Consider the following 27,445-nt stretch of genomic DNA (forward strand, 5'->3'; position numbering starts at 1 on the left):
CTTATGTAAATGTGTGCACAAATCACTAAACCCTGTGAAAAAGAACCTGGTTATCGTACCCAGATGCTTCATAATGTAAACATAAAAATGAAAATATATAAATAGAAACAATGATATTTTAATAAGCTATATTTGTAAAAGCTAAGCAATTTCATGTGGTCAGTTGTAATAATTAAATTGTGGCCTGATTTAATGAAGACTAAATGGAGAGATGATTAAGCCTCAGTGATGACCATGATCCATTTCCCCAGCAAGGTTGAGATGTATGAAAGAAGCCAGAGCTTTGACCCAGGAGGCACAACTCAGAAACAAGTCCTGAGCATTATAGACTAAGGCCACATAAATGTCCTAATGCGGTTTCCTCCATAAGTACACTGTCAGAATCTTTAATTAGGTTCGTTTTATACGCCACATTTCATCTCCCAGACTTATGATATTTTGTTTGATTTAGCACAGTTCTTTAATGAAATTTTTCTGAAGAAACGAATGTAATGTACTTTTAGGGAACACCACTGTACATTAACACAATTGCTGTACCTTTAAAGGTACATTACACTCTTTGTATCTTTAGTGACCAATGATTTACATCTACCATACCTTATTTTCTGGGATTGAACAAACTGGCTCGAGCTCATTGAAAACCACTTGTTTGAGGAAGAGCTGAAGAGCCCAGAAAGCCAAACTGCTCCTGGCTCCGGTTCCCTCCTTCTGGTGATGTCAGAGTAACAGATACTAATATGTTTCATGTGATCAGTATTTGGCCCTTTTTTTTATTATTATTATTGATTTTGTGTATCTCCTGACATTTGTCTCATATGCTCAAAATGTACACAGACATTTAAAAATCCACTACATTACAAATCAATAAGCCAGATATCAAAAGACCTGTGTCTATACACAGGGCCTGTCCCTAAGCAACAAGTTTTCACCTTTTATCATGAAGTATTAAACAAATGGTGCTTGTAAACTTTACTCTATGACCAATGTAATGAATTTAAGGTGCCACTTCTCAACATTCCAGTTTGACACACACAGCTTGTTTAATCACCACAGAAAAACAAGTAATGAAATAATGAAATTAATTGCTCTGAAGCAGTTCTACATGGCCCCAGTTTCATCATGCCCAGTGCCAAAACAAGCAAACAAAAAAACCCTGTCAAGGTATAATGTATAAGGTATAACATCTATGAGACATCAGGAAGAGGATTAAAAGCTACATTATTCCAGGGAACACAGATTCACTGCTCTGTTTCCCAAAGTCAGGAGGCATTTAAACTTCACAGGCCTTTTCATTGGCATATGGAATATGGGTGTCACCATGGGAGGTTAAATTTGTTCCCTGTGCATTTTTGATTTATAACTTGTTTTCAGGTGAACTCAGATTGTTTCATAGTGGGCACAGGGTCTCAACACACAAGCACTTATTGTTTCTTTATTTTAAAATGATATGTCCTATTAAGTCTGTGGCTCATCTCATATATTTCAATGTGTATATTATATCCTATGTACAATATCTGTGTCCTTAGCCTCGGTGTTTAATTTGATTCTAGAGCACAATTTATTTAGAACTATATTCACCTGACTGATGAGATCAGCTTGCAGTGCTTGTGTACTTAAACAAAAAGCATCCAATATTCCTACACTGCATCATATTTTAATTTCTAAATTTTTCAATCATACATAGTCTCTAGTTCAAAACAACAGACCTGCAGACTGTTATCCTCACTAATGTAACACTGAATTTATAGAAGTGACCAAAGAATTTAACTGATATGAGAGAAAAAAAAAATCTGAAGTCATATAAACATAATTCCAATGCCTTTTCCCTTTTAACTTTGGTTGTGCAGCAAAAAAATAAATAAATAAAATACATAAATAATAATAATAATTATAGTCACGCTTCTCGGGGCGGACTGACGGAGGCGGACACACTTCCTAAAACACAGTAACTTTTATTTACAAGACAAGATAACCATACAAAGACAGACTAAGATAACTAGAGAGACAACTTAAACAAAGAAAGACTTGGACAGAGAAAGGGAACTGGACTGACAGGGAACTGGACAGAGAAACCTAGGTAGAGGGAGCTAAACATACAGAGAGAGAAACAGACTAATCTTAGACAGAGCTAAATAGACACCTGAATAGCTAAAACTAAACAGGGAGTTGTTGACCTTGACTGGGGATGTCATTAGGTGGTGGAAGGAATACTTCGAGGATCTTCTCAATCTCACTAGCATGTCTTCCACAGAAGAATATGGATAAGGTCCACACCAACTGGCTGTTGTGAGGCTGTTCTGGCTGACACATCTTTTAAACATTGCGTGGACACCGGGGTCATTGTTTTTGGACTGGCAGATGGGTGGTGGTTTTTCTTTTTAAGAAGGGATCACACTCCTCCGCATCCCCAGTAAGGTCTATGCACGAGTACTGGAGAACAGATTCCAGCTGATAGTTGAACCTCAGATCCAAAAGGAACAATGTGGACTTGGCATATAGAATGACACAGTACTGAATATGTATACACAAACTCACAGGTGAAAACAATCAGTACTCATGTGATTGAGGCCAGTAGGAAATCGCATGACTCTGGTTGGGAGTCATGTGATCAGTAACAGCATTCTGGGTAGTGGAGGCCATTTCATCTTGGGAGATGACAGGAAGTGTGATGGTATCCCACTTGGACTGGACTGTACAGGATGAGGATTCCAAGAACACTTCTTAAGATGTTCATAGGATGACATCTAGGACAGGGAACAGGCTTCTCTGGAATCCTAGTGTGGAAATCTACAATGAGAACAGGATCCAGCATGTCCTTAGCAGAGACCCCCCAATGCTACTTGGGACCGTAACCCTCCCCGTTGATGAAGTACTGCAGCCCACCATCTCGCCTCCTGGAGTCCAGGCAGCACCTCTTCCAGGAGACCAGGAACCACCAGTTTAAAAAGGAACATGTGGAAAATGCTACACACAACAATATTGAGCAGGTAAGTCATAAGTGACTAAATTTATTTTTTTGGAAATAAGATGCAGACCAATGTACTTAAGCTTCAGGTTCTTACAACACCCACAAATCTAGTCCCTAGTCAATAACCACACCAAATATCCACATTCATATGAGGGAGTACTACCACGCAATTTAGAATCATATTCTGAATATATTTATTGTCATTTTACCAGATATAATGAAAGTAAAGTGCAATACTCTATGATGTTACAACCAATAGTTATTCAAAATATATGTATAATTGACATATTTATATTCAAAATAACACAAAAACAGTCTTTCTGTCGGTAACGTGGTTACAAAGTTCACACAAAGTTGCACAAGGAATTGCACAAAAAAATTGCAGTGATCAAATTGCTCATTGCTCTTTTAAACAATGAAAAATATATGAAATGAATTTGAAGAGACCTTATATTGAGTTATTTAGTGCCTGTACATCAGGGGGTTTAAAGCTATTTCTGAGTGGGTTGGTCCTTGTTTTGAGAGTTCTATGTCATCTGCCTGATGATAACAGCTAAAAAAAGATGGTGTCCGGGGTGAGGAATGGCCATAACATTTTTATGGAATCAACAGGAACTGTGTAGATCCTCCAGGGTGGGTACAGAGCACCCAATAGTCTTCTCTGCAGACCACACAATCCTCTTTTTTGTGTGCTGCAGTGCAGCTGGAGAACCACACACAGTGTCCGTGAGTGAGAATGCTCTCTATGGTGGAATGGTAGAAGGACACTAGCAGTCTCTGATCAATGTTATTTCTCTTGAGAGTTCTTAAATCCACACATCATATCTTTTGCTCTACAATTTAGTTTGCTGTGAAGCACAGTATAATCATTTAATTCATTGCTTCTGTATTATTGATTATAGTCACTGGTCTGTTGTCACAAGTAATAAAATACCAGGACCATGGAATTTCTGACACCTCACCTGTGTGAAGCCTCATTTTCATTTTAATTTATGATGCTTTTAATGTGAATTGTATTTATGCTTTTAAGGGTTATTTTGTCTTTGTAAACCTATCCTTAGCGCCTGCAGCAAGAGCATTTTCAGCATTGTGTCATTCTTTGTAGGGGCTGAGTGAGTGCTCTGAGTGAGGAAAATGATCTGAAAACATGTACTTTTATTTAAGCTACTATATTTTAAGTTAATTTAATGGATTTTATTTTACATTTTTATTCATATATGTCTTATTTTTTATACATGATTTACAGGTATATTATGTTGTTAATCTCTAGTTTCTACAACAGAAATGTAACACTTTGTTTTCCCTCTGCAATGAATATAGTGATTTATCTATCAACCTGTCTATCCATCTATTAAATATTAGGTTAGGGTTAGGATGAGGGATGCAATTATTCATCAGCACATCCCTTTTTTGTTTAACACACACATACATTTAGGAAAAATAAAATGCAACATGCTTCACAAAATTAATACAAAGCACAATTTTTGCAGACATTCATAGAAAGTGGGTTTATCAATATTGTATCGATAACCAGTAAAGTAACCCTGTTTCAGTGCCCTTGCTTTCAACACACAACAGCCAGGGGATTTTACTGTTTATGTTTAAAAAGTTATCTTGACAGCATTTCTGGAATCTTTCCACAAAACAATGTTTTGAGGTTATAAAAAAAGGGAAGTATTTGAAAAAGTACAAATTCATAAGTAGTTTATAACCCAGCAGAGCAAATTGTTTTAATCCACCTTTGGGGCTGATAAAAGCCATCTTCACAGTGCCCAATGCCCAAATAGGTGTTCTTGTCTTTCGTTTGCTGTGACCTCCAAATCAGTGGCGGATGCTGGTCTTTCAAGGAGGGGAAGCTCAATTTTGGCCTACATCATAAGATGTGTCGGTTTATTTATACGTAAATTCTACCCTCCGTTCCTTTTTAAGAAAATGATCTGTGACCCTGTCGTACCAACAAGGCATCTTTTCCAGGGACTTGACTAGTGTCCTCTCAATGGCCAGCAGAGCTAGGCTGCTTAAACGGCCTTGGCCCATGTGAAGTGTGTCCGCCTGTGAGTGGTTTGTGACAGTGGAGGGGCTCAGCAGCACCTGCTGGACAGAAACTGCGATAGAAGTCAGAAAGAGTGATAGAAGTCAGTCTCCAAACACAAGCAGCTACAAAAAACCCACCAGAAATAGAAGCTCGATTTGTCACTAGTCGTTTTTAACAAAGAAAATGCCACTAAGAGGATTAAGACAGTCTCCGGTTCAACTCAGAACAGAATGAAAATTTAATGCTCCCACGGATCTTTACACCAAAGGATCGCTGATTCGCTCATTTCACTGTCAATCAAAAAGGGATTTAGCCTCAACAGTGTTTCGAGTGGGCACCCCTAATTAAATCTCTGCATCACACCTCCAGTTTCTCATCAAACTGACCCAAAAAATCACCTAGTGAATTTTTCAGGATTTGCGGCCGGGCTATTCCCGCCTCCACGAGGGCTTATATCCGAAATCTGCGGCTTCCTTTCTTTCTTTAACTCTCTTTTCCTCTATTTTCCATATATTTCTCTTCGTTATCCTTAAAACCTTAAATTCCATTTAACCTTAAATAAATTTTAACCAAATGCCACTGGGCCCAGGGCTTCTCACTATTTCAATATCATCCAATTCCAAAATACTCAAAGCTTACTTTCACGCAATGACTGTGATTCATGTCTTACAGTTTCAAGCAAAAATAGGGCCCTGTTTACCCAAACGTGCACGCATCATCAGCTCACCTTATCGTTACTAATTAAGCTATTCTACACATATACTTCCTTTCCTTTTTAACCTTTTTCTTCTATTCCTTTTTATTTTCTTCATTTCTCTATTACTATGACTATAGTTAAAATTTAGAACGGAGAATCTTTATCCAACACCATTTCCAACACAACACTGCATACACTAATGAGTCTATCTCGGTGCAACTCTTTCTGCATCAGACGGCCCAAACACCCAACCAGCGCTCAAATTTGTGAAAATCTCACCTTCTATTTGCCGGCTTTTAAGTGGTAGTTCGAATGCAGGGGTCATCTGAAGCAAACAGGTCACAGCTCGAATCCCATCCTCGTCGCCAAACTTTGTTGTTAACTCTTGCTGTGTTGTGAAGATAGGTGATGGAAAAGAATCTCCGCAGACACGGTTAAAAGTGTAAATACATCTTTATTTACCAAAACAGTGTCTTACGGGTTCTTAAGGATCCCGTGAGAGAGTGTTCAATTGCGAGCTCGGGTCATCTCTCCATTTCTGAGGTCTCTCTCCCCACATCTCGCTAGGACCCAATTTATATAGGTCTTCTTCTTTCCAAATAAGGCAAACATAAAGAATAGTCCACATTAGCATGCTCCAAAGGGAGGGTGCAAAATTGATAGTTTCCTGCCTCTGACAGCTCATCCCAAACATCCCTCTCTGTAGCGCACATACATAGAGCATTAGGCTGAACACACTGAACATTTCTTAATACTGTCTTATGAGGCTGTCTGATAAATATACCTCATAATTTCCTCCCTTCGAGACTGTTAAAGTCTCGTAAAAATTTAAGCAACCCATACATGTAAATGTCATAACAAATAAGTGATACCTTCCTACACACAATTTTAACATCACTTGCATTATGATGTAACAAAATTTCATGGAGTGTGAGGGCGAAAAAACCTGTCCGGCAGCAATCTTTCTTGAAAATCCTTCAAACATTTTAGACAGGAAAAATTCCCTCAACGATCCCTCTCCTAGGCGATCATAAAATTGTACTTCAATCCAATTAAATTTGTGTAGGGATTTGACTTAAGTAAATGTATATAAAAATCTCAGAAAATAAAATCAAACCAATGTCCAAATTCAGGCTGGTCGACCCATCGGACCTTCCAGTGGACCTGTCCCTACCTGACATACCCCTTGGCCCTAACATCGATAAAACAAACAAAAAACTCTGAGATTTCAATACACTTACACAGATTACATTTCATCAGTCTATAAATCTTCATAATACACAGTTGTTACAATTTTTAATATTACTCATATAATGGTTTATCACTATCAAAGATTACTAATAATAAACAATTCAATAGAGACATATGACATAATATTGTCTTTTCAGCAATTTTGTCTTCTGATGTGATGTTGATGACATATTGAGCTTCAGTCTTCACAATTCTTTTTCAAAGTCCTTCTGTTTTATTGTCCTCTTTTGAGTTTTTGGATCCCTGTAGCATTTCAGGAATCTTGAACAACCATCCTCCCTTACAGTGTTCTTCCCCCCTTTTTCTTTCTGGAAGAAAGAAACAACAGCCAGTATCTTTTGCAAAAATGACATATGCAAACAAACATCAAATAAAACTTTAATAATAGTAACATTAATGGATTAATAGGTTTATAAGCTACAGTGTATACTTCATCCTACAATCTTTATACTTGATTACTAAATAATAAACCTAACAAAATAAAAGATAATATCATAAGTGAATGGAAAAATATATAAAAGTGGATATTCAAAATGGATATCTTTCTACCAGGTTGTTTTCCAACATTTCCTCCTCATGTTTGTCTGAGTCGGTTCTACTTAATAGTGGCATCTGTACTTGATTTCCAGGCATTACAACTCCAACCCATCTCAAAATCATAGCTTTTGCACAAGTTAACAACAGTGTACAAAAACAAAACATTATACACACTGCTAAAAGAGCTGCTCCAAAAACTTGAGCCAACATTGCTCCTAGTGGTCCTAATTTCTCCAATAACCAAGCATTCACAGACCATCCAGCTCCTTTTGATGGACCAAACGCCTCCCTTATATGCTTCAATGCTTCTATAACACTAGTCATATTATCCGAATTATCCGGAATCAAAGTATAACAGGCATCCCCTGTCAGATTCAAAGCTACACATAAACCTCCTTGCTTAGCTAAAATGTAATCCAGAGCCATGTCATGTTTCAACAAAGTTAATCTGTGACTTTTTTGAGTATTTGACAAAAACTGAAACCCTCTTATTGTTTCATTAGCAAACCCTTGTAAAGTGTACGTAATATTATCTATATGATCTGCTAAAAATGTCACACCATACCATGTGAATAATCCTATACCCCATTTTTCTCCTATACTGATTCTCCAATGGTAGGCTTCCAAGTTATGAAACTGAGCCATTTCCCTTTTCTTTCTTCTCACAGAATTACCTTCAGAATTCCCTTCATCAGTTGCTTCAACTTTTTGGAGAGTATAAACCTCATAAGGAAGCTTTAATGTTGCCATATAACAACAGCCTGTCCACCCATATGGTAGAAATATGTATGCTTTATCTCCACAAACCCACCAAATATCCTTAAAATTTCCTATAGTCACATTTACAGGCAAAATGTCATACTGCACCATTAATGTTCTACTCTGTTTGCTATCTGGTGTATGAAAATTCACTTTAAACAAAACATCCTTAGGTTTAGGCTCTTTAAAATTCATCTTATAACGAGCACAATCAGATATTCCCATAAACATCCCCTGTCCATTGTGAGTATCATTGGAACAAAAACAGTCTTTAGTCTCCACAGATTTTACTTCCATCGCATCAGGCTGTGCTGTCAGTATATTTTCATGCCGATTAAGGAAATTCACATATGGCAACTTCATCAACCAAGTACAATTTAATCTAGGTCTAAACAAATGCACTGATAAAGCCATTATTATATCTTCTTCAGAGTTTTGCTGATATATTAACCACGATAAAGCATAAGATTGACACATAGCATGCAGTGGTTCTGGTATTGTCTCTAAAATTGATGGCCATGTGCTTGGTGATGGAACTTTCACCACACATGGACCAGTCAACATCGTACTCATTCTTACGGAATGGGTTATTTGCTGAAACCATAAATTTCTAGATGCCCATGGGTCTGTGATTTGTAACACTGAAGAATCAAATCCATATGCTTTCCATTTTGCTTCTCTTTTCTGTAATGCATGGTAACGGTCAGTCATTTCTTCTGATGTCCAGTCAGAATCAAAAAACTCTCTCTGCCCTTCTAAAGTGATTTTCTCAGTGGTTACTAAACCCTTTGAATCCATATCTTCCATTGGGTTTCTAGCTTCAAAAGTCACTTGACTGATATTCACTTCATGCTCCATATTTAACTCTGGACCCTGTGTTATGTTTACTTCCTTCTGCAATGGAAAGGACATTAGTTCTGGAGTCTGGGTTACTTTTACAACATTATGTGATCTTGTTATTTTTCCCTTTTCAACAGTTGTGCTAGATTCAGATGTACCCGAAGCAGAAGTCATCATTGGCAGTGTAGTGCTATTCGTCTCCTTTAATAGCATATCTAAAGTAGTAACTCGATTAGTTACATTATTTCCTTTACTTATTTCTGGAGCTAAAGTAATTGGCTTAATTTGTTCTTTAGTAACCTTCAGAGTCATTGTCATAGTGGTTTGGTCCTGAACTCTTTTAATAGATGTAAAAACTTCAATAGGACTCTGGTCCTTTATCATCACTATCACTGTACGAGTTATGTACCCTTCTCTCCACACATTTTGAAATGGCACAAACTTAAGCTCTGGTTCCAAATAAGTACAAGTGTATTCCCCTTGATCTTCCCATGTAACACTACGTAAAAGAATTGAACAATCATCTCTAACTCTGAACCACCTAAAGGCATTAAACAAAAGATACTTTCTCTGGTCATGAGGCAAATGATCAACTTCAGGTCCTGTTAACACCATTTTTTCACCACGACTATTTTTCCACTCAGGAGGACTATTACCCCCTGTATTAAATCTTCCACATTTACAGGGAAGATGAACTGCTTTACCTAATTTAGCTTGACCACTGTCTTGAAAGGTGATGATGTTGTTGAAATTATCAAAGGCATTAGTGTAGTTAGATGTGATCCATTTACCCCCTCACTAACTTTCGACACTGAAAAAGTAAAATTCTTTAAAGTTTCATTCTCTTTAGTTCTCATACCGTTTAGGTCTAACCTTTTTCCGAACTGGTCTTGGACTCTTCTCTTGATCCAAGTCTCTGAACTGTTTTGAAATAGAATTACTGCTTTCTGAAATAGGACCTGCTGTTTCTGGGACATATTGAAATTCAATTTCTCCAAACCTTTTGTCTCGTTTACAATCTGCTGTGTCATGTCTGGCATCATTAGAAATATACACAGAGTCATCAGCATCATCCAAACCAGGGACAATCTCCTCTCCAGGAGATCTACTCTGATTTGTTTCTTGCATGTTATTTTCAACCTCTTCTCCCTCATGTTCTTTTGGTTCTCCTGAACCTGCAATCTCTCCTCCCTTTGAGAAAGGCTCCTCTTCACTTGGTGCTTTAACACAGTGAGATAAATGATACCACGTTGGAGACCCCTTGACTTGAACTGCCGTTCCAGTACTGCGAACAACTTCAAAAGGTCCTTCTCTGCGTTCGTTATACCATTTTCTTCTAAATACCTTTACAAACACCTTGTCTCCAGGCTGCACTGTATTCTTCCTTTGCTCATCCAGTCTCTCCTGCTCCTCCTCTTTTCTTTGCTTTTCTGAAACGTATGTGGATATTCTTTTATGTAAATTAGCTAAGTATGAAACATATGCTCTCATGTCATCTTCTAAAAGAGCTAAACTTGGACCTTTCCCACTCGTACGCAAACATGGCGTTGGCATTCGTCTGCCTGTCATCAACTCATGAGGAGTCATGTGTAAATCACGCAGCTCACTTGAGCGACACACCATTAATGCTAATGGAAGTGCTGCTATCCAATTTAACCCCGTGTGCTGACAGATTTTAACAATCCGATTTTTCAAGACACCATTCATTTTCTCACAAATCCCTTGACTTTGCGGATGGTACACAGCTCCCAGACGCTGTTTAATTCCTAATTTTTGCAAAATTAATTTCACCATTTTATCCACAAACTCTCTCCCATTATCGGAGGATATTTGATCTGGAAGTCCCCACCTGCTTATGACTTCTCTACACAAAAACTTGGCAACCGACTGAGCATCCTTACGCTTGGTTGGACATGCCTCAGGCCATCGTGAAAACCTGTCCACAACAACCAGCATATACCTCTTACCTTCAACTGGTTTTATCATGTCTACAAAGTCCACAACTAACTCACGCATAGGACCCCTTGGTGTTGGAATGTAACCAGGCGGAACCATCAACCCCCTGCGAACATTATTTTTCAAACAAATTATACATCTGCCAATTACGTAATCAATCTGTTCAAGCAAATATGGTGCCCAAAAACCATACTCCTTTGTAATCTTCCTCCTGACTTCTCCCCTAGCCACATGAGCTAACCCATGTGCCTCTTGAATCATCAGACCTAACAAGTCCGGGGGTGCTACTATCAGCCCCTCATGGTTTCTCCAAAGACCAGTAGAATCCCTGCTGGCACCTCGATCTAACCACAATTGTTTATCTATTTCAGGAACAGCTTCCTGCAGTAAAAGTACATCATTAAGTGTCACCTTCTCTTCGAAGTCCACTTCATGAGTTACCAAAAACACTTCCCCGAGTTTGTCCGCTCCTGTAATGGCTTTGGCAGCTCCATCAGCTGCTCTAATCCCTTGTGAAACCCTTGATGCATCCATTTTATGAGCTGCACATTTAGCTATTGCTATTTCTTTAGGTTTCATCATAGCATGCAACAGTTTCATTATTTGAGCATGATGCTGTATTGGTGACCCATCAGTTTTCTTAAACCCCCTGTTTTTCCACACTGATCCAAACAAATGACACACATTATGGGCATACGCCGAATCTATGTATATGTTCACTCGCTTACCTTGAGCCAACAAACATGCTTCTGTTAACCCCACAAGTTCAGCAAGTTGTGCAGATGCAGGCTGTGGAATTACTTCAGCCTTTTCAACAACAAATTCTGTCCCCTGTGCTCTTACTATTGCATAGCCAGCCCTCAATTTATCTCCTACACGATAACAGGACCCATCAGTCCAATACTCCACTTCAGCCTCACGCAACGGAATAGCTTGCAAATCAGATCTAAGTCTCGAATACCTCTCTACGTCTCGTACACAGTCATGTGGTTCACCATCCTCTGGAGTTGGCAAGTTCTCAGCTGGATTTACTGTTACACACCTTGCTAGGGTGACATCTTCTTGTTCTAAGAGCCTATGATAATCTCTAATTCTAGGCATAGTTAGAGTATATTTACCAAAATTTAAAAGATTTCTAAGACTATGATGTGTAAGAATTGTCACTGGATAACCCATCGTGACAGATGATGCTTTCTCATACATTAAATACACTCCCACCATTGCTCTGTAGCAACTTGGTAACCCCAATTCCACTTCTGAAAAAGCAGTTGAATAATAAGCAATTGGTTGGGGATTGGTTCCCGTACCTGTTGGCTGACAAAGAACTGCACATGCATATTTTCCTCCAGTAGAAGTGGACACGTATAACAAAAAATTCTTAGAATAATCTGGCAGAGCTAATGCTGGAGCCTCTTGAAACCTCTGTTTTATTGTCTCAAACGCTAAAAGGCCATCCTGTGTCCAGGAAAGATTACAATAAAGTTGAGCATTCCCTGTATCTTTAATCATAGCTCTCAAAGGTCTTGTTAAACTAGCATAGTCCTCTACCCATGCTGAGGAATACCCTGCAATACCCAAAAATGTCATCATTTCTCTAACTGTTCTGGGTTTGGGAGCTTTCAAATAGCTTCTAACTGCTTATCAGAAATACATCTGTGTCCCTGTGTTATGGTCTGCCCTAAATAAACTACCCTTTCCTGACAATACTGCAATTTTTTCTGAGAGACTTTGTGCCCTTTCTCTGCCAGCACCTGTAACAAAGTAATTGAATCCTTATGACATGTTTCCTCATCTGGTGCACAGAGAAGAATATCATCCATGTATTGAATGACAGTACTTTTTAACTTCTGATCTACCCCAACTAAATCATCTTTCAATACTTTATTGAAAATGTGAGGACTATGTTTATATCCCTGTGGTAATCTCTTATACTCATAGAATTGTCCCTTGTAAGTAAACCCAAATAAACCCTGACTTTCTACACTTAGTGGAACGCTAAAAAATGCACCACATAAATCTAATACTGTGAAATACTTTGCATTCGGAGGAATTTGGGCTAACAAAACATGTGGATCTGGCACTTCTGCTGGAAAGTCTGCGACTACTTCATTTACTGCTCTCAAATCATGTACTAAACGATAAGAGTTATCTGGCTTCTTCACAGGCAACAAAGGTGTATTACTCTGCGGATTCTGTGTTATCTTCAGAACATCTGCCTTCACAAGACCTTCAATTTGTGGTTCGATCCCTTTGATTGCTTCTTCATTCAAAGGATACTGAGGCTTCCATGGAGGTTTTGTTCCTGGTCGGAGTTCAACTTTCACTGGTTGAGCTGACTTCACAAATCCAATGTCAGTGCTATGTTGTGACCATAAACATTTTGGAACACATCGCAGCATTTCCTCTTTCAAAGAGTTTGAATCCATCTTCTCATTGTAAAGTGATTCATGTGTCATCCTGATGACTTGTGGCTGTCCTTGTCCTTGAGCAGTAATCATAATCTTAATAAATCGCTGATCTTCACTCCTCCAGATGGAAAGATTCTCTTTAAGCGGTTTAAAGACAACTTCTTCTGCTTCTGCCATCATTTCACCTATTTGTTTCTGCTCACAATCTTCAGACACCAGCAAAGTCACATGTGGTACACTTTTTCCCATCTCAAACTCTTTATGCAAGTAATCATTTTTGTCTATCTTCATAGCAGCTCCTTGTGGTCCCAAAATTATGCAACATGAACGTAATTCAACTTGCTTTGGTTGATGACTCAGCCATTGTTCTCCATCTGATTGTTCAGCATCCTTAAAGTATTTCAGTGTACAATGAAATGGATACTCTGGAGTCTTTGCATCAGGCATGTTTGCTACAATAAACTTCTCCCACATCTTGGCTGGTTCCAAGAATTCTTCGCTAAGATTTCCAATCCAAAATACTGAAGAAGCATCAGTCTCTGTTTTCATCATCAGTTGATCAATCATTTCACTCGGCACTTCTACCAGGCAGCCGTCCGGTGTGCATTTTATTGTACAGTTCAGTTTGCACAAAGCATCTCTTCCCAAAAGTGCAATAGGTGTATGTTCTGATACCAGTATGGGTATTGTAGTCTTCAGATGTTTATAGCAGAGCTCAATTGGTTCTGTGAGAGGAATCAGCTGTTTTACTCCCTCAAACCCGATTGTCCGAATCATCTGACCAGACCTGGGGAGGTGTATAGCATCTTCAGGCCGAATACAGGTGAAAGCAGCTCCACTATCTGCCATCATTGTCAATGGTCGATTATTTATTTTCACCTCTATTGTTGGATCTCTCTCCGGCTCTATTGCTACCAGCTGACACCTCCCACACGAGTTCTCCGGGCATCCCTAGAATCCTGGTTCCGGGCCCCTATAAGGGTTCACAGGTCCCTTGATTGACCTTTGTTGTCCTCTGAATTCTCCTCTGAATCCTCTTCTAAGGTATCCCCTGAAGTGTTCTCCTGGCCGGTTGCATTCACGAGCAAAATGACCAAACTGTCCACAATTATAGCACACTTCAGGAGGCTGTTGAAAGTTCAGACTGAATCTTCCTAGTCTTCCTCTTCCTAGATTTCCTTGACTTCTTCCTCTCCATGTCTGCACCTGACCAAACACTGGCTGTGGCCAGGGAGTCACTGGAGCAACTGATGCTGACTGGCTCACTTAAGGTTGAGTCTGATCCAGATGTGGTCCTGGCTGATTAGGAGGCTGACTTTGTATGACTACAGCTTGTTTCTTTTCTTTTTTCTTGTTGTCCACCAGTTGTATTTGGTTCAGCTTTCTGAGGGTCTCTTCATCCTGTATTTTCTGATCATGTTCCTTCTTTCTATATAGCTCCACTTGATGGGCTATATGATCTGTATAGACACTCTTTGCCATGCTTCCGAGACCCACTACTTCTGCCAGTTTACTTCTCACTGGTAAGGGTAGTCCCTTCTGTAATTTGGCTCGCAAAATTGACTGTTCCATCTGATTTAAATCTGGATCATTTCCTGTGACATTTCTCCATACCTGATGGACTCTTGACACATAGGCTCTTGGGTTCTCATCTTCTCCCAAAGGCTCAATCAGGATATTGTCAGGATGCACATTGGTTGGAAATGAATCTTTCAATGCTCTCCACATTCGACCTCTGATTGCAGCAAACAGCTCTGGATCATTAACAGCAGTTCTTACATATCGTTCTAGGCCCGCTTTCTATAGAATTTCTTCCATGGCTGGAACTCCCAGGAGATTTGCTAAAAGTCTCTTTATGTCACCTATTGCTGGCTGCGTTCCCACCAGAAGCTCTTCTAATTTTGAAATCCAAGGATGTGCTCCTTCTTGCAAAGTAGGCAACTTTTCCATGATATCTGACATATCTGTATTTTGCCAAGGCTTGTATTCCAAATTCCGTCCTCGGACTATCACTGGACATATCTTTTCAAGTGATTTCCCTTTCCTTGGACGTAAAGTGTATTGTCTTTCAGATTTTTTAGTGTCTTCATTTTTCAGATCCTCCTCATATGTCTGCAACTCTTTCAGTTGTGTCTCCAGTGAGCTAGAAGCATTATCTAAGTTCAATAAACATTGGTCTATACTTTTTTCTACTTCTCTCAAAGTTCTTCGTCTGTCTTCTCCTTTTGTGCTGGATGTTTCAGGAAATAATCCTCTTTCAGAGAAAGATCCCTTACTCTTCCATCCATCATCACTTTCTTCATTCTCTGTTTCATCAGAACTTCCATCTTTTGAGTCCTCTTTCCTTCTACTCACATCTCCTCTTTTTTCTGCTTTAGCTAGCATTCGTCTGATGGCTGGGTCATATCCACCCATGGCCTCCTCCTGGTCACTCAGATCCTCATCTTCAATGGTCCTCCTTCTCATTCTCAGTTCACCTCTAGTCTGCAGACGTCGAGTTTTCTTCTTCCTTTTGGAACTTGGATACAGTTTTATCGTTGTCTCTGCTTGTCCTGTTTCAATGATGCATTCATCTTCATCTTCAATGTGATAATTTCCTCCTTGACTAATCACTGGAAGCTGAGGATAGGCTTTTTCACTTTTCACTTCCTTCTCATAAGGTGGTGGTGTCTTAACTGAGTCCACATGTGAAAAAGACACATTAACTTCGGCCATCTGTCTTTCGGTTTTTTTCGTAAGTTGGTTAATCACGTCTACACTTTTCTCCCTCTTGTCCTTCGCTGCCTTCATCAGTTTCTGACTCTCTTGTTCAAATAACTGGAGAATGCCAAGCTCTATTTCTCTTTTTTCCTTTCGCTTTTCTCCTTGACGCCCTTTTTTCTGTCCTGCTTTATATGTTGATACAAGTACCTCTATTGTTTTAATTACATCTGGGTTAAGTGTCCCCTCTACCGGCCATGGTTGGTCTATGTCAGGCCTTTGCTTATAAAATTTTTCTGATATTCTTGCAATGCCTTTTATTAGAGGATTATTTTTCTTAACTATATCAACAGGAGTAACCCCTTTTGAAACATTAGTGCCCATTTTTGGCATAATAATGACTAAATATGTTCCCAACTTACACTTATTAATTATTTTTCTCCCTCTTTTTCCTCTGTTTTTTTTTTTGTTTGTTTTTTTTCTCTGTTTATATGCCACTATATTACCACAATTAATAAAAATCAATCCCCAATTGAATTTGCCAACTTCAGAGAAATCAAACCTTAATATGCAATACAATTCACACCACTAAATCCCCTTTATTAAGTGATATAACTACTAAGTGCACCATAAACCTAGATTTATTAAACATTCAGTAACTACCTTGTAATTAAAGAATATACAAACTTATATAAGACTCAACAAGCACTTCTAAATATGATTACCACTAAATATTTGCCCCATACACTTATAGCAAAGCTTAGATCAGAAACCCCTTTTCAAATAATAATTTTTCTTCATAAACCACGTTGTTAATTCTTTATAATCAAATTATTATCTTAAAAATGAACCACCTGTTGCCAAGCTTTCTTTGAAGAAGTCTGTCATGTACTATAGCACCTCTAATGAACTAAATGCAAATAGATAAACAAATCAATGAATTTCCAATTATTACTTTTTAATAATGAGACCTATTAATGATTAAATCTAAATGTATCAATGCAGGTGTTTGTGAAAGAAGTTTGTGGATAAAATGACTGGCCTTATGCAGTCTGCTCTGCTATGGGCAAATTTGACCCCCCTTTTCTCCTCCTGGTCCTCTTCTCACCGTCTCCTTTAAAATTTGAGAACTCACACACACACACCCCACAGGATAAAAAGACAAATAGAAATTTAATACATTCAGCTTACTTCTTAGTAATTAAACATTCAATATGCGTATTTGTATTTTATTTACCAACATTTAGATCATTCATAACATTTTTACCCTTCATTCAATATTGTAAACACCTCCAACAAATCTCTTCATTGGCTTGAAGCCCAAACGACCTTAATCTCAACCCCCCTTAAAAGGGTCTAAAGTGATTGATGGCAGTAAGTTCATCCTTAATGCAGCTCCCTCCATATAAGGCCATTCCTCAGTTCCACTGGCCTAAAACAATTACCCCATTCAATGTATCTCAATTTCATCAAACTATTGCATTAAAAGAGAACACAAACAAATTACTGCTCCACCAATTCACTCTCACACACTATGTTAAATTAATCCTCTATTCCCTTTTATTTTAGATCATAAGCACAACACAAGCACCACACCCATTATCAGGAGCTTCAAACCCCTGCACAGCACTATACATCAATATTTTCTAATTTGCCCAATAACTATTAGTTTCTATTTAAATCAAATCAACGTGGTTTTTATCAGTACGTCACAAATCAAAGTCCTGCCATTTTTCTCTTTTTCAAGAGTGAATTCTAGGCCTTACACACTTGCAGAAAGAGACCCCTCCGCAAAGCATAAGATCTCAAAAATTCAACAAAATGAGAGGAACCAGACCCATGAACACTTTTTTTTTCTCCCAATAAAAGCCATCATATGGAGATTTCAAAATTTTTCTCCTTTTTCTTCAATAACAATTTTCCCTTTAGTTCCCATGATTAAACCTTACAGTTTCCCCAATGTACCCTATTAATTACTCAGCTTTACACCTTGCTCTCCTTTCTCCTATTCTCAACATCTAAAAACGTCTTTCTGGAGCTCATTGTCTATATTTTCTTAATGTATAGTCTCCAAGAAAGCTCATAAAATCGTCTCTCTGGAGCTCATTTTCTACTGTTTTTCTTAATTTACTGTCTCCCAGAAAGTTCATTTATTTTTACTTTATATATTTTTATTTTAAAAACGTCTTCAGTTCAGGCTCATTGTCATAAATAAACAAACCCCTCATTTTATTGAGGTTCATATTCATTTAAATAACTGTCCTTGAACGAAGCTCATAATTTTTACCATTACAAATTTCTTTCCCTATTAATTTCTAAATCTCTTATTCTTTATCACATTCCCTTTTTAACTCTCTCTCTCTCTGACACTCTCTGGCAGAGGTGTCCTTTCCCCCCTTTCTCTGAACACACACTCAAAAGCAACCACAGAAGGGAGGGGGTTGATCACTCCCCCTTTTTCTCCCAAAAAAAATTATTTCAGCTGACACAGACACACATAGTTAGACACTCCTTTTTTCTTAACTCACTAGGCACACACACATAATCCAACATCCTCCAAACAGCGCTTACACACACTCATCATTTTCAACACAATTTCTCATAGTCGACCCATTCACACATTAACAGCATGCTTTTTATTGCCGCCCTTACCTTATTTCCTTATTTCTTATTCCTTATTTTTAATTTATGCTACCTTATGAGGTGTAATAATTCAAAAAGAGGCAGCATCAATACAGTGTTCGTCAACAGTGTTTCGAGTGGGCACCCCTAAATAAATCTCTGCATCACACCTCCAGTTTCTCATCAAACTGACCCAAAAAATCACCTAGTGAATTTTTCAGGATTTGCGGCCGGGCTATTCCCGCCTCCACGAGGGCTTATATCCGAAATCTGCGGCTTCCTTTCTTTATTTAACTCTCTTTTCCTCTATTTTCCATATATTTCTCTTCGTTATCCTTAAAACCTTAAATTCCATTTAACCTTAAATAAATTTTAACCAAATGCCACTGGGCCCAGGGCTTCTCACTATTTAAATATCATCCAATTCCAAAATACTCAAAGCTTACTTTCACGCAATGACTGTGATTCATGTCTTACAGTTTCAAGCAAAAATAGGGCCCTGTTTACCCAAACGTGCATGTCATCATCAGCTCATCTTATCGTTACTAATTAAGCTATTCTACACTTATACTTCCTTTCCTTTTTAACCTTTTTCTTCTATTCCTTTTTATTTTCTTCATTTCTCTATTACTATGACTATAGTTAAAATTTAGAACGGAGAATCTTTATCCAACACCATTTCCAACACAACACTGCATACACTAATGAGTCTATCTCGGTGCAACTCTTTCTGCATCAGACGGCCCAAACACCCAACCAGCGCTCAAATTTGTGAAAATCTCACCTTCTATTTGCCGGCTTTTAAGCGGTAGTTCGAATGCAGGGGTCATCTGAAGCAAACAGGTCACAGCTCGAATCCCATCCTCGTCGCCAAACTTTGTTGTTAACTCTTGCTGTGTTGTGAAGATAGGTGATGGAAAAGAATCTCCGCAGACACGGTTAAAAGTGTAAATACATCTTTATTTACCAAAACAGTGTCTTACGGGTTCTTAAGGTTCAATTGCGAGCTCGGGTCATCTCTCCATTTCTGAGGTCTCTCTCCCCACATCTCGCTAGGACCCAATTTATATAGGTCTTCTTCTTTCCAAATAAGGCAAACATAAAGAATAGTCCACATTAGCATGCTCCAAAGGGAGGGTGCAAAATTGATAGTTTCCTGCCTCTGACAGCTCATCCCAAACATCCCTCTCTGTAGCGCACATACATAGAGCATTAGGCTGAACACACTGAACATTTCTTAATACTGTCTTATGAGGCTGTCTGATTAATATACCTCAAGAGGAATGCCGCGTCTTTACCAGTGATAAGAAGAACAAAAGTTGAGCGCATTGTAGTGCATATTCATGCAATGACGTGTACACACAACAGAATATATTTGAACACTTATTTTTTGACATTTTAGGGGAAGCTGAGCTTCCCTTGCAGTCTTAGAGCAATCGCCTCTGCTCCAAATAGTCTGGATGATTTAACAATAAGTTTTATTACAGAAACTGTTGATGTCAGAAACTGTCAAATTTACTTTTGGAAATGAGAATGTCACAGAAGAGTAGAATATTTCTTTGAGGATAAAGGTTGTAGATTAAATAGCCTTGTGCTTGTGCAGTCTACAAATATCCAGGGATATGTCATCAATAGTTGTACGCTCCTTATATGATGTCCCTCTTCCCATATTGAACACCATGTTTGAACACAAGGTCACTCAAAAGTATATGTGGTTCAAGAGAAGCTTGAGCAAAATGTCAGACATCGTTTTGTCTTCTGGCCAGATATATAATTTGGAAAATCATGTAAAGAGTAGAGCTGAGCTGTCAACAGGTGCTGGATAAGATGGTGTAGAAAACTGACGGTGATATACCTTTTAGCCTCAAATGTGTAGTGAGTGTTGGCTGGGAAAACCTGACCTAGAACTCTTTCTGAAATGTTTTCAAATCCCACCTCTGAGAGTGAAGGCCATGGAGTCAGAATGAAACCTACTCAAGGCCTCTGTCATGGAAGCAGCTTCATTAATTTGGTGCCACTGGGGCGGCACGGTGGCACAGCAGGTAGTGTCACACAGCTCCAGGAGCCTGGAGGTCGTGGGTTCGATTCCCGCTTCGGGTGACTGTCTGTGAGGAGTTGGTGTGTTCTCCCCGTGTCAGCGTGTGTTTCCTCCGGGTGCTCCAGTTTCCTCCCACAGTCCAAAAACACGCGTTGGTAGGTGGATTGGTGACTCAAAAGTGACCGTAGGTGTGAGTGTGTGAGTGAATGTGTGTGTGTCTGTGTTGCCCTGTGAAGGACTGGCGCCCCCTCCAGGGTGTATTCCTGCCTTGCGCCCAATGATTCCAGGTAGGCTCTGGACCCACCGCAACCTTGAATTGGATAAGCGGTTGTGGATAATGAATGAATATATATAATGGATATATATATGCACATTTTACTGATGGATCCTTCAACATTTTGAAAGATTACAAGCTTCTCAAGCTTCTGATTTTCATTTAGACATAACGTGAATCATCTCGATTTTAAAGTGTGAGGTGAAGTTAAACGGAAATACTACTTTTGGCAAATCCTGCTATAGTTTCCAGCTTAGTTATGATTTAACAGCTGAGGAAATACGTACATTTCCACTTCCCATGATACAAAGATATGGAACAGAGCAAATATTTTCAGAATATACCAAACTCATCAGAGACAGTCACCTGGAGCAGGGCTCAAACCATCCACCCCAGCCCCAGGACACTGGAGTTGTGTGACAGTGACACAGCATTGCCATGCTGCCCCCATCTAAGCAGTTTGTGTTTATAAAATAGGCAAAAAAATAAGAGATCCTTGGTTGGTGTGGAGCATATTTCAGTTTGATATTGAGGATAGTAAATGACATCGTGGCCAAATGAGCTTTCTGTTTAGGTGTGACATCTGTATGAAAAAAAAAAACAGTTAAATGACCAAATATAAAAATTCAAAACTTGTGTCAGGTACCATATATTTATATTTGGGAATTAGAATACCTGAATAACATTGGGATGGGTCATTATCAAATCAACAACTCTAAAATGCAAAATGGCCAAAAACTCCTTTGTCCATTTAGTTCTCTATAAAAAGGCAGTGGAAATGTATTTCTGTGTTTCTGAACCTGCAGGTGATTATCTCCATCTCTCACTCCAACCAACCTGATACCTGATCATCCTGTCTCTGGCTGTGACTGATCTTCTCATGGGACTGGTTGTAATGCCTGTGAAAATAATGTTGCTGGTATCTTGGCAAAATTGGATGATATATTTCTCCAGTGATCAATGGCCTCTCATTGTGTGCATCTCTCTGTAGCCTCATTTTCATTGCAGTAGACCGATACATTGCAGCCAGTAATGCTCTGCTTTATTCCATCTGAATCTCAGTGTGTAAAATATCCGTGCTCATAATTGTAGGCTGGTCTTTCTGTTTGTGGTATAATGTCATATATTTGTATTTTAATGAGCATTTCCACCAGTCCCAGATTGGGTGCTATGGAGAGTGTGTCTTGTTCATAAAATTCTCCTGGGACCTCTGTGATTTGGATTTGTTTTTCATAACCCCTTGCTCCATTATAAAAATTTAATATTCCATCATTTTTACAATTGCAAGACATCAGGTGAAAGCTGTCAGAGCTGTGACTAATTGTGTCTCAAAGAGCCAAGGAGACAAAGTCTCGAAATTGTCTGAAACCAAAGCAGCAAAGACACTGGGATTTGTGATTTTTGTTTACTTTACTTCCTGGATACCATTTTATATAAGTTCTCTGTCATTTGAAAGTGTCACATCTGTGTCTGTTGTATGGACTGTATTTTGCTGGCTGCTGTACATGAACTCCTCTGTGAACCCACTGATTTATGCTATCTTCTATTCTTGGTTCAGAGAATCAGCGAAATATATTGTGAGCTGTAGAATATTTGAATCATCATCTTCAAGGATTAATCTGTTTCCAGAACATTTATAATTTCAGAAAAAAAGAGGCTGGTTACTTTGTATTTGTTGACAACATTCTGGAAACCACCCCCAATAAATAAATGACACTGTAGCTTGTTTTCAAATGATCCAACAGCAACAACGATATACAATAATATAGATTCACTTAATTTAATGTATTCACTTAAATGTAACATGGAAAATGCTAGGTAGTAGTTAGACTATTTGATACCAATTTAATGTTAGTGTTTTTCACAACTAAACAGAAGAAGACATATGATGAAACGTAAATTTTCCTGCATGTTTCTCTTTTTTAGCATTTTTTTTAAAGTTATCTTACTGTAGGTTTTGTAAATAAATATTCCATACATTTAAAGCTCTTCGAATATAATAGGTCACTTATTGACATGTCTGCCTTTTTTGCTGGATGGAAAATTGCGGGAATATTCTTTCTTAGTGTAATTTGTTTTTGTCTATTAATATAATCATGGCTCTCTATAACCACTTAAATACCATGCTCCAGTCACCACTCACATGGTGACATTAATGACCTCCATGTAAAACATGGCCTAAGATTCTTACAGGATTACATGTTAACATTCTGGCTTTGGCAAGTGCTAAATGTATAGAGAAGGTTTCTTTGAAATTTCTACTGTAAACGATTGAATTACAAGCACACACAACATAAGGAAAGAAAAAATATCAAGGATAAAAAAGAACATTTTATGTAAAAACACAGCTAGATATAATATAATGAAAATAATCATAATTTCAGACAAAATCAGTGTATGTACAAAGAAACATGAAAAGGAAAGAAGAGTGAATGTAGAAAGAAAAGTGTAACCCTACACAAGGGGCACAGGGAGAGGTCATGGTTAATAAATATAGCTAAAGCAGAGGAGATTTGTCAGTGATGTGTAGATAGTGTCAGTTATCAGTTGTCAGGTGGCACTTTTCAGGTGGCTGTTGTCAGGAAGTTGACACCTGATACCTGAGAAATGACACCTCATACCTGACAACTGAGTATTGATAATGGAGACTTGAAGCCATGTTTTATGTTTTATGATGTTTTATATCGTTAAAGTAGAGCAATTTTTATTTAAGATTTTACCCAAAATAATATCATTTGAAACATTTCTCACACACTGGATGTCAGGACTTGAATTAAAAAATTGGATACATTAAAGTAAAATAAGTATGTGTTTTGCTATCATTTATGATTTGGAGACTCTAAACCAGAATTCAACATTGTGTCGTTCAAATAGACCTGGATGACTCAAAAATGAGTTATCAATGGAATATTACTGAGGGATTAGAGACATAATATTCACACCTTTGTTAGGGGGGGAGGTCCCACTATACTATAAAACGGTAGTGAAAATGCTTCTGTGCATGTTTTTACAAAACATCTTGACAAAATATGTTCAAGATGAATATCACAGTGCTTCAGCAGAACATCACAGTCCAGTACTGCTTTCCTGACCACAACTCATCTTGAAGAAAAATGGTCAAAACAGGCCCAGCTTATTTATATTAGATTGTTGTTCTCTCGTGCATACCTGTGTGCACTGTGTTTCTGAACCTGCTGGTGATCATCTCCATCTCTCACTTCAAGCAGCTCCACACTCCAACCAACCTGATGATCCTCTCTCTGGCCGTGGCAGATTTATTTGTGGGACTGTTTCTAATGCCTGTGAAAATACTGGAAATGGCTGATTCTTGTTGGTATTTTGGAAAATTGGGGTGCGCTATTTATCCAATGATTAATTTCCTTTTTGTGTCAGCATCTCTCTGTAGCCTTGTTTTCATTGCAGTAGATTGGTACATTGCTATCAGTGATCCTCTACATTATTCCACCAGAATCTCAGTGTGTAAAATGTCTTAGACTATAATTCTAGGCTGGTCTTTCAGCCTTTTTTATAATATTATCTATTTGTACTTTAATGACCATTTCCTTCAGTCTAGGGTAGGATGCTATGGAGAGTGCATCATTTTCTTAAAACACTCATGGATCATCGTTGACCTGGTCATTATTTTTCTAACCCCTTGCTCTGTAATAATAATCTCATATTCCATCATTCTGAAAATTGCAAGACATCAAGTCAAAGTTATCAGGGCTATGACTAATGGTGTCACAAATTCATCTGAAACCAAAGCTGCAAAAACACTTGAAATTGTTATTTTTGTTTACCTCGTTTGTTGAATACAAATTTTTATAGGTTCTCTGTTGGTTGAAAGTGTCACTTCTGTGTCTGTTGTATGGAACATATTTGGCTGGGTGGTATACATGAACTCCAATCAGTGAGAATACTGAAATAGTTTGCTGTAAAAACACTCATGAACCATTTGACCACTCAACATCTCCTTGACCACAAATTCAGAAACATGGTTAGAAAATGTGAAACTTATTCACTACCGATATTTGATAACTCTCTTCCTAAATCAATATGAAAATGTGCTCAGGGGCTCAATTTCTTTTAGGTTTTGAAGAGGCTGGGATGGTGTCAATTTTAACATTATGTCCAAGGCAGGTCTAGCTGGACTTAGTCAAGAATCTCATTGAAAATGAAATGGGATTCAGTCAAACATTACATCTGACAGATTCAGATGTCTGTTTTTTCAAAACAAACAGTTAGAAAGAATCCGTTCCATAAAATCAGTGGATTTTTTTTTTAATCAGGCTTTTCACCATACAGTCAAATCTGTACAGATAAAGTCATGCATGAGATATTTTACTTTTACCCACACAAGTCAATTTACTTGGAATAAATCCATGTTAAATAAGTAAAATATGCTCAGATTTTCATTTAATGTTAACTTTAATGACCTTCTTGCTAAACATGACTGTCAGGACTGGACGGGCGCAAATGCAAAAACAGACATTTATTGACACAACAGGAAATATACAGATAACTAAACAAGACAAACTAGACAGGGAATACTTAGATACAAAGAACTCAACAGAGGAAGACCTGGACAGAGAGAGCTAACTGGAGAGACTCAGACAGATAATGCTCGGACAGAGGAATACTTAGTGGATATGGAGAGCTAAACAGAGAACTAGACGGAGACATCTAAACGGGCTAAACTTAGACAGAAAATGTGAAGCTGCAAACTTACTACCCTCACTATATATTTGCATGAAGACTCAGCCAGCAGTATTTATGTCAAAGAAACAGCTTCTGGTTTCTCCCAGATGATCAGTTGTTGTGGATTTACTTTTTCAAGTGATGAGCTTTCAGAGAAGTGTGTGATATTTATAAAACATATTTGGCTGCTTGTTAGTGTGTGTGGGGTCAGCTTCTGATGCTGGGGTGATTGTTTTTGTCTATATACTAGAAGACTGGACCAACAAAGCAAGTGTTCTTGATGATGAGCTGTACTTCAGTGATTTTGGAACGTTCAGGACTGTGATTACTAGGTCGGACAGAAAAATCGTGAATTGAAAAAATACCATCTAACTTGTTGCCCCATGTTCAAATGAGCCTTTGGCTCAGTCAATATTTCCAAAGGTTCTGGATCATTCAACAGTGAGCTGAATGACAGAGAATGTAACACAAAATGACTGCTGTCAGATATTGCCATTAAATTTGTGAATGATGATTCAGGAATAACATTGATGTATTGCTTAAGGAATAGTAATTGGAGAAAAAATAGCCAATCCTGTGAATGGGAGGGAATAATTTTATCCATAAAAAGGCAGTGGAAATGTATCACTGCATGACTGTTGAAATATGAACATCATGGCACATGAGGAAAACATCACAATTCACTACTGCTTTCCTGACAACAACTCATCTTGCAGAAAAGAGGTCCGAACAGGCCCTGCCTATATATTTATTTTCATTCTTCTCTCATGTATATCTGTGTGCACAGTATTTCTGAACCTGCTGGTGATCATCTCCATCTCTCACTTCAAACAGCTCCACACTCCAACCAACCTGCTCATCCTCTCTCTGGCTGTGGCTGATCTACTCGTGGGACTGTTTCAAATGCCAGTGAAAATACTGGAACTTGCTGACTCTTGCTGGTATCTTGGAAAAGTGGGATGCTATATTTCTCCAGTAATCAATTTCCTCTCCATGTCAGCATCTCTCTTTAGTCTCATTGTCATTGCAGTAGATCGATACATTGCTGTCAGTGATCCTCTACTTTATTCCACTAGACTCTCAGTGTGTAAAATGTCTGTCATCATAATTATGGGCTGGTCGGGCAGTCTATTTTATGCCATTGTTTTCCTGTACTTTAATGGCCATTTCTTTCGGTCTCAGGTAAAATGCTTTGGAGAGTGTGTATTATATGTAAAACAATCCTGGGTCATTGTTGATCTGGTCATTGTTTTTGTTACTCCTTGCTCTGTTATAATACTATTTTACTCCATTATTTTTAAAATTGCCAGACGTCAAGCCAAAGCAGTCAGGGCTGTGAGTAATGGTGTCTCAAAGAGTCAAAGTGACAAAGTCTTAAATTCTTCTGAAACTAAAGCAGCAAAAACACTGGGAATTGTGATTTTTGTTTACCTCACTTGCTGGATACCTTATTTTATAAGTGCTCTGACAGCTGAAAATATTACTTCTGTGTCTGTAGTTTGGATTGTGTCTGCCTGGCTAATATACATAAACTCCTCCATGAACCCCCTGATTTATGCCATTCTCTATTCATGGTTCAGGGAGTCAGTTAGGTGTATTTTAAGCTGTAGAATATTTGAATCCTCATCTTCAAGGATTAATCTTTTTCTAGAACGTTTCTAA

At 38.3% G+C, this 27,445-nt stretch overlaps 1 protein-coding gene across 1 annotated transcript; it reads left to right on the forward strand.

The window, feature by feature from the left end:
* The first annotated feature begins 2,864 nt into the window (after window positions 1-2,864).
* On the forward strand, window positions 2,865-27,445 carry LOC136674427 (trace amine-associated receptor 13c-like). The gene is made up of 2 exons (XM_066650434.1): window positions 2,865-2,987; window positions 26,618-27,445. The coding sequence occupies exons 1-2, from the start codon at window positions 2,865-2,867 to the stop codon at window positions 27,443-27,445; spliced, it is 951 nt and encodes a 316-aa protein (XP_066506531.1).

The sequence above is a fragment of the Hoplias malabaricus genome, chromosome 18, assembly GCF_029633855.1.
Source record: "Hoplias malabaricus isolate fHopMal1 chromosome 18, fHopMal1.hap1, whole genome shotgun sequence".
Classification (NCBI taxonomy): domain Eukaryota; kingdom Metazoa; phylum Chordata; class Actinopteri; order Characiformes; family Erythrinidae; genus Hoplias; species Hoplias malabaricus.

Excerpts from the sequence above, each read along its gene's own strand:
- LOC136674427 (XM_066650434.1), top strand. The coding sequence starts at position 2,865 with ATGAAGTACTGCAGCCCACCATCTCGCCTCCTGGAGTCCAGGCAGCAC. Across the intron at positions 2,988-26,617 it reads CACACAACAATATTGAGCAG|CTCCACACTCCAACCAACCT; the intron begins GTAAGTCATAAG and ends CACTTCAAACAG.